Source organism: Cyanistes caeruleus, chromosome 25 (genome assembly GCF_971803275.1).
Source record: "Cyanistes caeruleus chromosome 25, bCyaCae1.hap1.1, whole genome shotgun sequence".
Lineage (NCBI taxonomy): Eukaryota > Metazoa > Chordata > Aves > Passeriformes > Paridae > Cyanistes > Cyanistes caeruleus.
In genome coordinates, this window is record NC_141725.1 from 649,756 (window position 1) to 666,676 (window position 16,921).

A 16,921-nucleotide genomic window follows, 5' to 3' on the forward strand; every position below is an offset into this window, starting at 1 on the left:
TTTGTGGATTAATTTTCCTGACACTGATAGATACATCTCAGTCTAATTTGAATTTTATATTAAAGGGGGAACAATTGTTGTAATGTTCTTTTGATAAGAACATTTCTTAAGAAAGGTGAGCAGGTGCATTTTGTGTAAAATAACACAGGAATGCCCCTGAGAGTTTGGTGAATGTATGAGCTGGATTTGAAAAGTATGAGTTTCTGATTATTCCTAGTTGTAAATGTGGTTTGCTAAGAGGGAATTTGATGACTGGAGTTGGGAATGCGAGTTAGTGTTGTGAGGGGAGATGAGAATGTTAGCACTCTTTTGATATGGAAAACTGGATATGGAGCCTCTCCACATTACTCTGAGGTGACCTGAACAACTGGTGTCTAAAAAGCAATACCCTCTTCCAAGGGAAGAAAGGAAAGGGTTTCAGCCTGTAGTTAAATCCCTGTTAAAGGCAGATCTTTTGGATCCGTGTATGTCTCCCTATAATATACACTATCATCCTGCCAGTTATGGTGCACAGTAGGTGGGGCTGTTGAGCCCAGGCACTCCACAGGGCCAGATCCTTGTACAGTCTTGAGCCAGGTTCCCTCCTCACATTGCTACTAAAGACTGGCTCCTATCAGGAGAATGGGAGGAGGTAGTAGGGGAAGCCACTGCAAAATTGTTCCATTTTCTGGCTACAGGGGAGGCTTGGAGTGTCTAAAAGGAAGGTAGAGGTGATAGAGAGAAAGGTTGAATGTTAAGGGTATATTTGGACTGAAGGTTTGGGGTGTGTTGGCATGGAAGGGGCCCAGGGAACCTTGGAGATGCCGTTGCCCAGGACTGAAGAGGAGCTGTAACAATTTTTAGAATGAATAGGTTTTTTCAGGACATGGATTAAGGACTTTTTATTTTGTGGCTTTTTAACCCAAGATAGTCCCAATTTGTTGTATAGATACCAGAAGAAAAGCAGAACTTAAGCAAATTAAAAGAAAGGTTGATTAATGCCCCAGATTTAGCTCTTCTAGGCCCAGGAAAGGAATTGGAATTGTATGTGGGTGGTTAACAGGGACAAAAGAATTCTAGTGCTAAAATGTTTGGGAAGCAAGGGGGTGGCCCCACAGTTTGCTCTGATGGTAAATGAGACTCTGTTGTGTGCAAAATTGTGTTGCCAAGCTGTGTTAATTTGGCATGGCCTGGTTTGTTGGTAGCAGGAGTGTGGGACAGACAGGGGAGCTTTTTGGAGAATCTCTGATGGCTCTGAAGATGGACATGCTGCTGGTCCAATTAGAGATGTTGGTAATGCCTCATATGTGATGACATATTTAAGAAGAAAATCAAAACAGCACACACGCAATTTTTTCCAGGACCAGTGAAGCAATGCTGACAGGGGCCAGCTGTGCTGCGGGCAAAAGGGCAGGAGTGGCAGCGGTGGCTCCCCCTCCCAGTGCCCTGCATGAGGAGAGGCATTCAATAGAGACAGTGCGACAGCATCAGCACCACTGTGCAATGGCAGCAGGGCCACATTGACAGCAGCGGAAACATGGCGAGCAATTCCCCAATGTGGAACCTAACTGAGATCAACTTCTTGGCACTGTGGGATCCTGCAGGAATCTTTGAATTAGTAAAACTTGTTGGCAATGGTACCTACAAGCAGCAGTTTTCTTCTAGTCAGAGAAGGGAAGGAGGTGAGAACATGTGAGGGAGAACAACATGGCAACACCAAGGTCAGTGAGAAAAAAGGAAGGGGAGGAGGTGCTTCAAGCACCACAGCCAAGATTCCTCTGCAGGCCATGATGAGGACTGTGGTGAAAGAAACTGTCCCCTTGTCATGCATGAAGCCTATGGGGGATGGAGAACTCCATCCACTTGCAGCCCATGGGAAAAGTGCTCATGGTGGAACTGGTGGATGTTAGAGAAAGCTGTGATCTAGTGGGAGATCTGAATAGAGAGGACCCCTGCTTCCAAAGGTAGAGAGAGCCCTTGCTTCCAAACCAGAGCAGCCTATCCTTAGGGGACTGCAGCCCATGGATGAGTGACCTGTGCCACAACAGTTTTGGGACAACTGCCCATGGGAGGGAACCCAATGCGCAGCAGAGCAGACTCTCCCTGAGAGAACAGAAGATGATTTTAAGTCACAAACTGAGCAAAACCCCCACACCTTGTCTCCCTATGCTGTTCATGGGAAGGAGGGGGGGGCTCGAGAGGAAGAAAGGTGTTTTAATGGCTTATTTTACTTCTCATTATCCTCTTCTGGCTCTGCTCATCTTTTTCCCTCTCCTTTGCCCAACTATAGCAGGAGAGGATAAGAGAATTACTCTTGTGGGTGCCTGGTCTTTGGCCAGTGTCAAATCATGACACGTAGCAACTTAACCTTCAATACTACCTGTATCTGCAGTGTTAACCTGCACTGGGTTTTTGGACATAACAAGTGCTACATATAGCTTTCCATATACAGAGAGCATTGGAGATCCTGTCACATGTCGATGGCATAGCCCAGTTCTGTGGAGACAGCAACGTTATTACAGATGTACATATATAGCACACCAGGGCTCAGCACTGCTCAGACCAAATATACACAATTCCACACCATGTATGGTGTTTGGTCTCCTCCTCTTAAGTACAGGAGAGACATCAGCCAGTAGGGGACACTGCTGCAGTGGAAGGATGGACAAGCACTCACTGCTTAGGCAGATGCTAGGGGCACAAAGCACCTCAGCCTGGGCAGTAGGCTTTACACAGCCCACCAGGACTGTGTGGGGTTTCATCCAGGCTCTTTTTTCTGAAAGCTGGCAGGAGGAGACACCGTGGACCACAGTGGAGAGGAGAGACCCAGCAATGCCCTTCCAGCCTGCTGCTGGCCTAGCAGCAGCTGTAGGTGAAATGATTTAGAAGACACTCACAGCCCATACTGCATTTTTGAACATGCCCAAAAGAAATCCATTCGTTGCCTCTGACATTCACTCAGCTTCAGGCTACAGCCTCCTACACTCTTGCAGAAGAGGATAAAGAGCCACCAACAACTGCAGTAGAGCCAGTGTTTGTATATCCAGACCCCACTGGAGAACACACTCTGCACTTACTTTATGCAGTGACACCACTGCTTCAGCAGTGGGAATGCAGATGTAAGCCAGGCAATATATAAAGCAGAAAAAAACAGGGGCAAGCCAGTCTTACTTGTTAGCATGCTTCTGCTATCTTTCTGTTACTAAATCCCCCAACATCGTCAGGATAAGTAAAACCCTCTAACATAGTCTTTTCAGTGTAAATAAGTAAGGTATTACTTTATCCTTGGTCCAGAGGTATATATATGGCCAAAAAAATTCCAACCTCCATACAGACATCAATACAAAACTTTTTTACTTATTTATACACTGTTAGCAAACAAAGAAATTAATGTTATTGGTTCTAAATTACATAACTCTTTCTTAATTAGTATTCCATCTTCTATTGGCTGATGATTTCTTGCTTCTTATGCTAATTAGTTCATATTTTTAGTCTTTTTAGTATCTTTTTCCTCCAGTAGGGACTTTCCAACACATATACAGAGTCTTTGTTAGTCTCCTCTTTATCTTCTGGTTTCCGCAAAAGGTCCTTGTAATCCATAAATTCAGCAATCTAGATATTCAGTTTCAACAATATCTCTCTCTCTCCCAGGCTTTTTTCACTGAAGCATATCAGAGTTAGTTTAGCAAAATGTAAAGTTTCAGTAATTTTCCCAAGCTGTGTTCCCATAAAAAGAGCATATGACAACTTTACTAAATGCTGTCTAAAAGTGTTTTAAGACTCACTACATGTAACTTACATACTGGTTACTATTCTTTTTTTTAATAATTAGAAGTTAATTAAACTATTAATTTAATAATTAGAAAAGTTATAGAATTTCCAACAATTGGGCCTAGGAAATGGAGCAGCCAAAGCACACAGTTGTATCTGACTGCAAAAATGTAAAATAAAAAGAAACAAAAAAGCCTGGGAAATCAGAGGCTCTAGTTAAAATGACACCTCCTGTCTCAATCCCCAAAGCAGGGGGAAATGCATCTGCAGATGAGTACTCTAATGCAGTTACCATCACACATACCATTTGTAACTTGCATCTAAGCTCTGTCTATGAACCAGGAATGTTGTGTGGCCATTTCAACATGTTGAAGACATCCCTCCTGCCTGACTCCAAAGGCAGAATGATGGACACTCCTTTGAGAGCAAAGGCTGCAACTCCAATGCATGATGCAGAGGTCTGCACCATCTACCCTGGCTGCTGCCAATGCCTCCATCCAGACAGAGCTGCCAAATGGAGGTGCTGCAATGAAGATCTCTCATTGCAAGAAGTGAACGAGTCTCTCTAGGGCAGGGACAGGCAGCAGATCTACCTGCAAAAGGTGTGCCCAGGTGGAGGACCACCTGTGGAAAGTGGTTGAGAAAGGCAAGAGGCAGTGAGAAAGCTGTATAGTAGCAGGAAGGCTGAGAAGGAGTTCTTTCCCTGGAAGGAGAGAGTTTGCTGGTTGCGAGCACAGTTTGCAGTAGACCTTCGGCACAAAGCCAAACAGCAAGAGACTTCTCCAGTGACACACATAGAAGGGGAGAAGACCAAGAAAACACACATAGAAGGAAGGAGGGCCCGCGTGGAAGAATGGAACAGCAAGGACCTGCAGGAAGAATAGTCTTCCCCCAAAGCCACAGGTGCTCTTGCAGAACTTTTCCAGAAGACAGAGGTGCCCTTGAAGAACCTTTCACTGCTCTGAAGGAAAGACTCAGCAGGTGAGACACTGAAGATGAGTAAGGTAACCCCATCTACTCCCCATATAACAACCAGTAGGGCAGCATGATCTGCTCCCCATATAATAATTATCACAACTAAGAGGGTAACTGTAGGAGGAGACTCTCTTCTGAGAGGTATGGAGGCACTATTTACTGGTCTGCTGTACTCTCTAGATTATGCTGCTTACCATGGACTCATATCAGAGATGTCACTGAGAGACTACCATGCCTTGCACAGTCCACCATTACCTGCTGCTGTTGTTTCATGTGCATGCCAGTGATACAGTCAAGAGCAGCCTGAGCAGCATCAAGAAGGATTACAGAGCCCTGGGAGCAGCAGTAGCTGCTGACTCTGGAGCACAGGTAGTTTTTTCATCAATCTTCCCAGTCAAAGGGAAGTGGTTTGAAAGCCAGTTGAATATGGGGAATCAACAGATGGTTACAGGACTGGTGCCACAGCCAGGGATTTGGCTACTTAGACTATCAGACTTGCTTCGAACAACCTGATCTACTGGGGGCAGATGGAGTCCATCTGTCAGAAAAATCAAAGAACACTCACAAACTTGCTAAGCTAGAGAAGAGGACTTTAAACTACAGTTGCTAGGGGAGGAGAGCTTCAGTCCATCCCACTCCTATAACAGACAACAAGAGATGTCCTGAGGCTCAAGGCATCCTGGTCCAGAAAGGCCTGCATCCAGACACAAGTGCTTCTCCAGCATCATGGGCATAGCCATTTTATTACTACCTCAGCCCCTTCTCAGAAGCTGTGGCCAATGCTCCTGCCCATTTTCTCTTCAGAAGCCAATTGAATTATTTTCTGTAAATGCTCCTGCAAATCCTAAGGGGAAAACTAGTTTGAGCAGCAGAACAAGCAGGATCCAGTGCAGATTGCATTGGGCCACAACCATTTGCTGCTGGGGCAATGCCTGCTGATCCTCGTTGACATTTTGCAAGGAGAGATAGTGATGTGGCAGTGCAGCCAAAGAAAGGGCAGTTTGAAAAGACAGGAGATGGGTTTGGCTGCTCAGGAAACCATAGCTCCCTTCCCACAACTGTGGGTGCTGATAGAGGGTTGGGCAGCTCCTCGCTAGCACTGACACAGAGCACTGTCTGGCCTGTGGGCAGGAGGAGGCAGAGCAGCAGGAGAGCAAACATTGGAAGATCTACAGGTGAGTCACAGTGTTCACAGGGGCCTGGTTGCTCATGGAAGACACATCTGTGCACAGGAAGCTCACATGATTCATACTCCTACCCTCCAAATCTAGCAGAGGGCTCAGCTGGTGTTGGGTAAGAGCATATTCGGGGAAATTCTTCCAGCATACAATTTGTCTGGGTTGAGCTGGGTGTGGGTATGCTGGGACAAAAACACTGCAGAGGTATGGCTTTTACAGTGGTGAGGGCAGCAATGCTGCCCCAGTGTAGAAGGCATTGCTGTGAAGAGGCCCATGAGTCAGGTTCTCCACACTATGAAAGAGAATGAGGAGGGCAAAAGGGCCAAAATGTCATCCCTTGGTCTCCAAGGACAAGATGGCAGTAGGTGTGGGATTCATCCCTCCCTTACACCATCACAGGGAGAAGCTGCAGAGCTCAGAGGTTGCCAGAGGGTCTGGCAGGGGATGCCAGTTTTGCTGCAAATGGTGCTTGCGCGGGAATTGTGTGGGCAATGAATGTGTAGGTGCATGCCTGATTGCACCCACACCCCTCGGTTCTCCCCCTCCAGGCCATGCAGGTCCCTGCCCTGACCCTGGTCACTCTCCTGGCCCTGCTGTCCCCAGCCCAGCCCTGCCCCTCAGAGATGAACAAGGTCAAGGACCTCCTGGAGGTGAACTGCACAGGGCAAGCTCTCAGGGCAGTGCCCCCAGACCTGCCTGCAGATACAGGCATCCTACTTCTCAGCAACAATTACCTGGAGTCCCTCTCCACCGCTGCCCTTCTGCCCCTCACCCAGCTTCAGGACATCGACCTGGCCAACAATGGGCTGGTGGCTCTGCACACGGGGGCCCTGCTGCCGTCCCTGAAGGACCTGACCCTCTCCCACAATGCACTGGCAGCCCTACCCATCCTGGAGGGCCTGCCTGCGCTCACCCACCTGGCTGTGGCCCACAATAGCCTGGAGACACTGGCCCCAGGGGCTTTCCGCACAGTGCCACAGCTGCAGAATTTGGACTTGAGAGGGAACAAGATGCAGCAGCTGCCCTGGGAGGCTTTTGCAGGGCTGACGGCACTCAAGGAGTTGGACCTCTCAGACAACCTCCTGAAAGAGCTACCCAAGGAGTTGCTGAAGGACCTGCAAAAGTTGGAGACCCTATGGCTCTCAGGAAACCAGCTGCAGACCCTGCCCACTGACTTCTTCCCAAAGGGGCGTCTCTTCATGTATGTTTTCCTCACTGAGAACCCCTGGAATTGCAACTGTGACCTGCACTACCTCCAGACCTGGATCCAGAAGAATGCTGACATTGTTTATCAGCCAGAGCGGGGCCTGGAGGAAACAAAGGTGGAGGTCGCACCTGAGAAGGTACTGTGCCACAGCCCTACTGAGCATAGGGAGAAGCCCATAATTCACTTCAAGCTTAACTGCAGCATTGTGGAGGATGCAGATGAGGAAGGAGGGGATGAATACAATTATGGGGAAGAAACAACAGAGAAAGCCACCATGACCACCTTCCCCCCACATGGATTCATCCCCAAAGAGGACACTACCATGCCCTCTGCTGTTACCTCATCTTGCCTTCCTACCCTCACTACCACAGGATCTCCCCTCACCAGACCTTCTTTCAGCACCCCTTGTACCTCCACCCTTTCCCCAAGCACTTTGCTTGTAATGCTGACAAGCATCAGAGCTCCCAGCACCACCACTCCTGTACCAGCCAGTCCCACCATGATATCCCCACAGAACCCCAGCACTGCTACCGTTCTCACTGCTGCTACCACCATCACCCTGCACAGACCTGCCACCCTTGACAATGCCACCTCGCTGCCAACAGCTGTGAGCAGGAGCCCTTCTAGCACCAGTGGCCATCCTCAAACCACTCTTGCTGCCAGCACTATCTATGGTAGTCTCATGGGGTCCACTGGCACATTTCTCACTACTTCCACAGCAGTGCCTTCTACTGCCATGCTAGAAGCTTCTTCTATTGTCAGATCTCCATCTCCTCCTCCCATGCTGGCCAACACCATGCTTCCCACTCATGCCACAACACTTCCACCTCCCCTGCCTGCATGCTCCCCCCTACCTGCTCCTCCTTCCCTCTGCCCTTGCTCCATCCCAGGACGGGCTGTACCTGTGCTGCGTTTGCAGGCAGGTGGAGAGGGTCCACAGTGGGGGCAGTGGGTGCTGAGGCACTGCTGCCTGTTGCACTGGGTGCTCTACCTGGCTTCCTTGTTTGTGCTGGTCCTGACCATGCTGGCTCTAGCAGGTTGGATGGCATGGATGTGTCTGGTGGGAAAATCCTCCTGGCACCAGTCCTTGCAGACCCAAGAGGTGCGATATCCACTGCAGGAATTGAGGGAGTCAACAGGAAACCCTATGATGCATCTCAGCAGTTTAAAAATACCCCTCCAGCAACCCACATTCTGTACAATCAAGGAAGTGGACTTGTGCCCTGAGGTTACCTACTGCACAATTAAAGATCTGGGGATACAGCACAGTCCTCCTGCAAGTTACTCTTTCTGCACTACAAAGGAACTGTGGGTTCACCACAGTCCTCTGCACACATCAGTCAAGCCCTTTTCCAGGAAGCTGATGGTCACAGACCTTGGCTTCCCGAGGACCCCATCTGCTTACAGCCTAGACACGGGTGTCGAGGCCATTGGTGATGTCAGAGTGAAATATGCGGGTAACACCATGTAAATGATTCTGTACACCCAGAGAAAGAGATTGAGAGTCATCGTTCTGCTTTGTTTTACAAGGGAAAGATCTATTTGCCTAGGGGGAAGCCATCCATCTCCTTCCTCTAGTACTCTCAAACAGCCTGAGGTTTCCAGAGCTAAAATAATTACTTGGGTATTTGGCAGAGGAAAATAATGTCCTAAACTGGTCAGTGATAGTCTGGGGCTGTCACTGCCACAGACTGGTTTTGGGGTAAGTGAGGGCAAGCAGAATTTACATTGTGCCATGTTGCAACTGCTTCTGTTCAAATTATGCATACAAAGATGCAATATACTTTTCTACTCAGTGCCAGGTTCTTAATCACATAATAAATATTCTGTGCCTGAATTTAAAAGGCGTGCTGGCTTAATTTCACTGGACTTGCCACAAGTCCAGGCAGGGCACATTGAATTAGAAATTTGTCTTCAGTATTTGGAAGAGTGAAGACAGGGAAGAAAAGTCCATGGAATCCCAGAATCCTAGAATATCCTGAGTTGGCAGGGACCCCTGAGGATCAAGCTCAACTCCTGGTCTTGCACAGATACCAGCAATCCCACCCTGTGCCTGAGAGCATTGTCTAAACACTTCTGGAGCTCTGGCAGCCTCGGAGCTGTGACATTCCCTGGGGAGACTGTTCAGTGCCTGACCACTCTCTGGGAGAAGAGCTTTTTCCTAATATTTATCCATTGGGATGCCCTCATGACACAGCTCCAGTTGTTCCTGGGATCAGAACAGAGCTGGCCCTCTGCCTCCCTTCAGGGGAGGTCTCTGCAATAGGTCTCCCCTTGATGTCCTCCAGACTGAATATGTCAAATGCCCTCATTTGACTGCTACTCATACCCTTCCCCTCTAGACCCTTCCCCATTTCTGGCCTCCTTCGGATACTCTTTAACAGCTTTAGATCCTTCTTGTATTCTCCCATTCAAAACTGCACACTTATACTCCTATTCTTGACTTTGGCCCCAAATATGCAATTCTTTCCTGTGAAACTGAATCACATGGAAAAAGCATCCCACTGGCAGGTAATAAGGAAAGTGCAAGTATTGATGCCTCTGCATGACCAATTATGGATGGCCAGATATGAAGGAGTAGGGTGGGAGGCTTTGAAAGGCAATGGATGTGATTTGTAAGGAATTACATGAGAACAGAGCACTCCAGAGATGGCCAAAATTTTGTGATCACCTGTCTACATGTCACTCAAACATTTAGGGAGGTGTGACAAGGAGGCAACAGTCACCATTGGTGGGGCTTGAATGGCTTGCCCCAGAACTGGGTAATAAATGCAGCAGCTGGATCCTATAAATCACTTTTCTAGCCTGAAATGCAGTTCCAGTTCTCATTGCCCCAAATGTATAGTCAAATTGCTGTGAGTCAGTGTAGCCTTCTGCCAGATTAATTACTGGGTTCAATGGTGGAAACATGTGCCTGTGCTGACCAGCGTAAGTATGTCTGCTCATGAAAGTCTGCTGTGCAAGTATGTCATGGACATACACACACTGTGTTTGTAAGGAGCCACTTGTCTGTTGGTGCTGTCCTCTAACCACACCATCCTCTCTATCCCTGTTTCCTGGGACAACAATGAGGCAAGCAGCTTCAGTGCTGGCACAGTCTGAAGGCCCAAACAGTGGGGCACAAACATTTGGGAGGCAGAGCTGTGGAAAAAGATCTGTGTATCTTGGTAGACAGAAAGGTGAACAAAGTCCAGCAGTGCACTTGGCAGCAAAGAGAGGGCAACAAAACCTGGTCTGGGTTAACAGAGACAGGCCAGCAGGCCAAGGGAAGTGATTACCCCCTTCTCCTCAGAACTCTTTAGACTACAACTTTTGGCCATCTTCTACACATCTGAAGCCACCCAGTTCCCTCCCCACAGGCTCTACTAGTACTCCAGCATTTCTCAGAATCTCATTACCTTTGCCTCTCCTTGCAACTCCTTGCTGGAATTCTCCCACATCTTCACACAACAAGCAGTCCAGGTCACTCCAGGAATCCAAGACCTCTCAAAACCACCTAGGAACCCCAAATCCCCCAGGATCCCCTATTATACCCCACCATCAACCCCCACAAATCCTGGCACCCCCAGGACCCTATTCCCCCAGGATCCCCTATGAACCCCAAGATCCCTCTCAGTCCTGAGATACACACACATACACCCTTGTGCCCAGAGAACCCAGGCACACAGAACCCCAGTGTCCAGCACCACCCACCCAGGACACCCAGGTCACTGGTCTCCTGCTCTCCTGTTCCTCATGAGAAGCACCTGGATGTATGGGTTCCCCACCAGAAACAATAAGACCCAGACAGACAGTTTAGGAAGCACTTTTATTCAACCCAGGTGAGGGGGAATATTGGGGGATTCCCAGCTCCCAGTGAAGGGCTCAGACAAGGGGATTGATATTCCTGGAGGCACAGGGCTACAGTGTGGGGAATCTTTAAGTTCCATAGGTTCGCAACAGTCTAGCTCATATACCCTGAGGGTGAAGGGTTGCTGGAAACCACAGGAGAAACCTGGGAGAGGGATCTGGACACTTTTGTCTCATAGTGGTATCCATAGATGCTACTTGGCTATCCCAGTATTGGATGCAGAGAGTATACCCTAAGCATTATTGGGAGTTTCAGTTGATCTCAAGGGGTCCTTAAGGCAGCTGGGGGCACGCAAGGCAGGAGGTACAGTGAGAACACAGGCTTGTAGGTCAGTATATGCATGGGGCAAGGTGCCCCGGGTGATCCAGCGCCGGGTACCTGGTTGGTAGGCATGAATCAAGTGCGTGTCCTGGTAGGTCTCATGACTGTACCCTCCCAGTACAAGCAGCTCCCCTCCCAGCACAGCTGCACCTCCAACTACATGTGCACGGGGGAGAGGACTGAGGAGGACCCAGATGTTCTGCTTGGGGCTGTAGACCTCAAAGGTCAGCTGGTCCCTGTAGCCAGTCTGCCCAGCCCGCTGACACAGGCCCCCAGCCACATAGAGCTGCCCACCTGCCTCCTCCATGATGTGGCCAGCTCGCTGGCCATTCATGGGGGCCAGGAGTGTGACAGGTGCACCTGGGACATAGCGGAGCAAGGATGCCTGACACTGGTATGCTTCATCACAACCACCTGACACGTAGAGCTCACCATCCAGGACACATGCTGCATGCCCACACAGAGCCATTGGCAGGGGCTGGCACCTCCTGGGCAAGGAAAGAGGGAGGGGTGAAGGACAGGTTAAGCAGGGTGTCCTGCAGTGACTGACTACCTAGGGGTTCCCTGGTGAGCCATGGCTTCACTGACCACTCAGAAGGCAACACTTGCCAACATCCAATGAGCTCCAGTGGACAACATCAGGTGACACAGAATGGATGCCGCAGGGGCATCACTATTCAACACTCTGTGGTCACCACACCATCAGTCAACCGTGGTGGACTCCCTCAATGGACAACCTTGGCCATCACCCCATGAACATTCTGCCTATGAGAGGAATCAAACTACTTTTCTCATTGGCAGATGGCAAACAAGACCAACAATGACTACTGGCTAAAAACCCAAACCCACTAGGCAACACTAGCCAACAGCCAGTCCCCAAGGGACATGGTTATTCAACACGCAGTAGACTTCTCTCAAATACCACTGCAAGTCCATCCTCCACTGGAGGCTTAGTGACACAACGCACTCAGTGGGCACCATGGCCAAAACAAGGGGCTCTGAGAGAAAAGGGAAACTAGGCATCTGCTGGAGCAGCCTCACCTCCAGGTGTCACTGGCCAGATTGTAGCACTCCACAGTGTCTGTGCAGTAGAGCTCCCCTGAGCTTCCCCCCAGGGCATAGATGAAATTACCAAGTGCCACAGCAGCAAAGTAGCTCCGTCCACATGTCATACTGGCCAGACGCTCCCAAGAATCATCCATAGGCTGGTACCTGGGTTTGAGAGGCAAAGGGGCAAGAAACTACCTGTTACCTACAATACCATGAGCTGATGTTGGCACCGCTAAGGCAAACAACCTACCCACAACTTGCCATAATGTCTTGGGTCACATGGTCACCTTGCAGGGGAATATCCCCTCTCTCTGGACAATATCTAATCCATAATGTCCTGGGGTATCTCCAGATAGAAGCCTCCCGCACCTACTCCCAAAAAGGCTGTACCCCAGAGTAGGAGGGCACCTCTGAGTCCTACACCCAACCCTTCCCAGAATGACTTGGGGCCACTTGACCAGCTGCAATGACACATTGTCTTGGATCCACGGGGAAGCTCTACCTCTACTTCTACCAATACCTCCCACAATGCCCTGGCGCCACATGGCAATTCTAAGTCCTCTGTAGCTCTCACCTGTAGACACTGGCTAGGGTGTCATGGACCCCGTAGTAGTGCTTTCCACCCAGGACGTAGAGGTTGTTGCCCACCACAGTTACAGCATGACGGAAGCGTGGGCCATCAGGAAAGTGTCCCAGTGCCCGCCACTCAACCTGCTTCACCAGCCCCACAGCACTGAGGTAGCGGTCTGCAAACCAGAGGTGTCTGCTGGGCTTCCGGGCAGCCAGGTTGCCCTTTACTTTGTCTCCACCACAAACCACCAACACCTCCTGCAGGGAACGTACCCGACATGGCAGCTGGGCCATAGGGGCGAAACTTGCTACCATGAGCTCGTGGAGGACCTTTGGGTCAGCTACCCCTGCAGTCACAGATGGGACCTTCTTCAGCTCCAGGCTGGACATGAGGGCAAAGCGAACAGATGACAGGATCTCTTTGGCTAGATCCTCCTGGCCATCTCCATTGGCCATAAGCCACCGAGATGCTGCTTCCAAGGTTTCCAGTTCATGGAGAACATTGAGACCATCAGAGCGGAGGAGGCGGATGAGAAGGTGTGCAGGAAGATCCAGGAAGGCCGGTGTAACCACCACACAGGGGAAGGTGGCCAGGATGTAGTTCTCTGCTACATGGACCACCTCATCCAACCCATAGGCCACAGCAAAGGCCAGTACATCAGGGACAATTTCTGGGGTCAGGCCACGGGTGAAAACATCCAGGCAGAGAGTGAGGAGCCCCCAGGCCTGGTAGCGCAGGGAGGTCTCAGCTGCCTCCAAGACCATGGGCCATGGCCCTGCCACAGCTCCTGTGTAGGCAAAGGAGAGGAGGAGACGCAGTTCGGCTGGGGACAGCCCTGTGACCAGCGGGTCAGCAGGGTCGTGGGTGGCCTCCCGCATGGGGCAGGTGAAAAGGGCCCGGAAGAAGTCACAGGAACAGCTCAGGGCCAGTCGCTGAACTAGGAGGAAGGAGGAATAATGGTGGGAAGCAGCAGGGACTCTGCACTGTGCAGCCCCCAGAACTCAGGTGTTGTGGCCCCACACCCATCAAAGCCCCAGCTCTGCCAAAGGGAGCAGCCCTGCAGGCACTTCTAGAGCTTGATCCCCAGCTGAAGCTGCAGTATTATCCCCACCAGAGAACCTGGTTGTCCCAGAGCACCCTGTCCCACTCCTCAGCCCCTCATAGGGGACCCCCACCTCCTGCCCACCTGGGATGACTTCATTCCCTGCCTGGAGCTGGAGGTCACAGCCTACACCATTGGCATGGAGCTGCTCCATGGCTCTTAGTGTCTCCCACTGCTCCTCCAGGGGCTTAGGACCTTCTTCCTGGCGGTCAGTCTCCAGACGCAGGGTGCAGGCAGCCACCAGCCGGGAGGCACCTAGGGCCCGGGCAGCCTCCTCCACCTCTTTCGGTCGGCCATAGGGCACAATTCCCCCATAGGCAAAGGTGAGCACAGCCCGCCAGCCCCGCAGCGTGGCCCCAGGTGGCAGGGGGACATGGGGTAGAGGATCTTGGCGGAGTTGTGTGGTCCTGCCCTCCAGGAAGCGGTGGAAGAAGGAGCTGATGGAGGCCAGGACCACAGCATGGGCCATGTCACTCTCTGGGCCCACGGTCACATCCACCAGCTGTCCTGCAGTGCGGAGTTGGTCAGCCACAGCCAGGAAATGCCCAGCATGAGCCCCATCCTGCAGGCTCCACTGGTCTGGGGCCGGCCCCTCTGCAACCCACATCTTGCCTGTGGAAACACATGGAGCAGGGTGTCAGGATGCTGTCTCCACAGCTGGAGCCTGTAGCCCATGGCAGTACTGGCTGGGGACATGGGGTCTTGCTACTGGCACTGCCACATTGCAAAGCCACTGGATCCACCACCAAAACCTCTATCCCACAGCCAGGGCCACCAGCCTCTGCTACTGCTCCATTACTGAATTGGATGCTTGGCAAAACTGCAGCTACATAGGTGACAACCGCAGCCCGTTTCACTGCCCCATAGCTGAGCCTGATCTCCTCACCTGCCTCATCTCTGAACCCTTAGCATAAAGCTACTGCCCCAAAGCCAAAACTGCTGCCCCACAGCCCCACAGTTCAGGCCACTGTCACCCTTCAGACCTTCAGTCCTATAGCACACACAAGAAAGCCCTTCCTCAGCCATTGTCCCATAGCTGAAACTACTGATGGTCCAACAGCAACCAAGCCACTGGCCCCCAGCAAAGCACCTGCACATCTACTTAGTGCATGGCAGTGCCTGCTGTGCACTGCCTGTCTTGTGTCACGCTGCCTGTCACACGTTGTGATGCATTATCCTGCTAGCTGTCTGCAATGTTTCATGTCATGCATGCCCCCCTGCACCAAGTACTGTCAAGGTGTGCTGACCCTCATGACATTGCTGCCACCCCTTGGCCTCACTGTGTTGCTCACTGTTTGCACAGTGTTGCTTGTCCTCGCTCAGCCCACACACTTTGCAGCTTGCTGTATGCCATGCCCCCTGCATTACTGTGTGGCCTGTTATGCTGTGCCGTGCACTCGTCCCCCTTACCGCCTGCTGCTGCTCTGCAGAACTCCTGTGACCCTCTAGGAATGTGCCCGGGTAATTATAGACTGGAGAGAACACGTGGCACCAGCCAGAAGCTGGGAGAGGCTCAGGCAGAGGGAGGTCCAAGGCCCCAGAGTCCCCAGGCTGGGACAGTGGGTCACTGTATTCTCTGGGCCAGCTGAGGCTGATGGGAGCTTCCATAAACCACGTGCTAACCCTGGGCAGGTCCTGCTGGGGATCCTTGGTCCCTCAGCCCCTCTCTAAACCTTATTCTTTTCCAGAGCCCAGGGTGAAGCAGAGTCCCTTCCTAAGCCCTCAGGTAGGAGGCACACAATTGTCTGCTCCCCCAACCCCATAAGGGGTTGATATATCTACCACCACCTGCTGTGCTCCTGAGCTGCAGCCCAGCCCCCCTGGTTTCCAAAGAGCTGGGAATCTCAGCTCCAGGAGCACATGGAGACAGCCAGCCCGTTGGCCCAGCCTCAAACGCCCCCAGGACCACTCCGCAGACACCCAGGACCCCACCAGCTCACACAGAGCACATAACAGTGGTGTGACTGTGTCCCAGTATCACCATCTCCTCATCTTGTCCCCTCCCCTCACATCCCACATTCCCCTCTCTGCAACCCCCATGCCCACATTCCCTGTTTCTGTAACTCATGCACCCATCCCCTAATGTACCATCTCTGTACTGCACTATTCCTACATGTCCAGTTGAATTCTGTGTCCCCAAAGATGTTTTCACATCCTCTGCAAGTCCATTTTTCAGCACTTATTCTGCCTGTGAGATTTTTTTTTCCTATCTAGTTAGAATTTCCCTATTTTGTTATTTCCCACCCTTCACTGCACACCTGAGCCTGCACCTTCTGTAGCCACTAAATTGTGAAAAACTGCTATTAGATAAAATCTTGACCTTTTCTCCAGGCAAAAGGATCTGGTTCTCACCTGTCTCTGTGCATCCTCTGCCTCCATGCTCTCCACCTCTTTAGTGGGTTTGCAGGACACACTTGCTTGTTCATAGAAAATTCAACCAGACACAGCTATAAGCGACATGCTCCAGTTCTCAGCTGGTGTTCAGGGGTCCCTCAGGTATTCCTCAATTTCAACCATGAAGCACTTAGCTATAGACTTCCTGAAAGGCTTTCTGGAAAATGATCCCAGGCTCCCAAACAACTTGTGGGCAACCCACGACTTCTTCCCTACCCCATCTTCCCCCATCTTCAGCTCATAGCCAAGCACTTCTTCAGCTTTGGCTCCAGACCCTCAGATGGGCTCAGTGCAGTGTAATCCCACTCCTTGTCAAGAAGCCCCGCAGGGCCCACTCAACCACAAGGACCTCACCGAAGCTACAGCGTAGTGCTCATGCATGTGCACACAATATCAAGACATGGAGGCAAAGTAACTTGTGCACAGAAATTGCAGCTGGACCAGAAGACGCCGCTTCCCCTTCAGTAGCTCCAGCTTTCTGCACCTCAGCCCAAATGTCGGGAAACAACTACATGACACAATG

The 16,921-nt window shown here is 50.9% G+C and overlaps 2 protein-coding genes across 4 annotated transcripts; one reads left to right on the plus strand and one right to left on the minus strand.

The window, feature by feature from the left end:
* Positions 1-5,794: 5,794 nt before the first annotated feature.
* On the plus strand, positions 5,795-8,944 carry LOC111940366 (glycoprotein Ib platelet subunit alpha). Its single transcript, XM_023943023.2, has 2 exons — positions 5,795-5,900; positions 6,452-8,944. Exon 2 carries the CDS (start codon positions 6,455-6,457, stop codon positions 8,579-8,581), a length of 2,127 nt encoding a protein of 708 aa, XP_023798791.2. The 5' UTR covers positions 5,795-5,900; positions 6,452-6,454; the 3' UTR covers positions 8,582-8,944.
* A 1,955-nt stretch (positions 8,945-10,899) lies between these two features.
* KLHL33 (kelch like family member 33) lies at positions 10,900-15,777 on the minus strand. Of its 3 annotated transcripts, XM_023943002.2 has the most exons (6): positions 15,415-15,777; positions 14,089-14,616; positions 12,906-13,839; positions 12,323-12,493; positions 11,576-11,769; positions 10,900-11,338 (listed from the first exon to the last, which is right to left on the minus strand). In XM_023943002.2, the coding sequence occupies exons 2-6, from the start codon at positions 14,609-14,611 to the stop codon at positions 11,193-11,195; spliced, it is 1,968 nt and encodes a 655-aa protein (XP_023798770.1). In that variant the 5' UTR covers positions 14,612-14,616; positions 15,415-15,777; the 3' UTR covers positions 10,900-11,192. The 3 variants fall into 3 exon arrangements, with proteins under 3 accessions (XP_023798770.1, XP_086718899.1, XP_023798769.1); XM_086862773.1 differs by having other exon boundaries at positions 10,900-11,769; positions 12,906-13,689; positions 15,415-15,776; XM_023943001.2 differs by having other exon boundaries at positions 10,900-11,769; positions 15,415-15,776.
* Between the last annotated feature and the right edge of the window lie 1,144 nt (positions 15,778-16,921).

Bases quoted from the DNA above. Each gene is read 5' to 3' on its own strand.
- LOC111940366 (XM_023943023.2), top strand. From the start codon at position 6,455: ATGCAGGTCCCTGCCCTGACCCTGGTCACTCTCCTGGCCCTGCTGTCC.
- KLHL33 (XM_023943001.2), bottom strand. From the start codon at position 14,611: ATGTGGGTTGCAGAGGGGCCGGCCCCAGACCAGTGGAGCCTGCAGGAT. The intron at 13,840-14,088 runs GTGGGCAGGAGG...CCTTCCTCCTAG, and splicing joins AGGGAATGAAGTCATCCCAG to TTCAGCGACTGGCCCTGAGC. The intron at 11,770-12,322 runs GTGAGGCTGCTC...TTCCTTGCCCAG, and splicing joins CTGGCCAGTGACACCTGGAG to GAGGTGCCAGCCCCTGCCAA.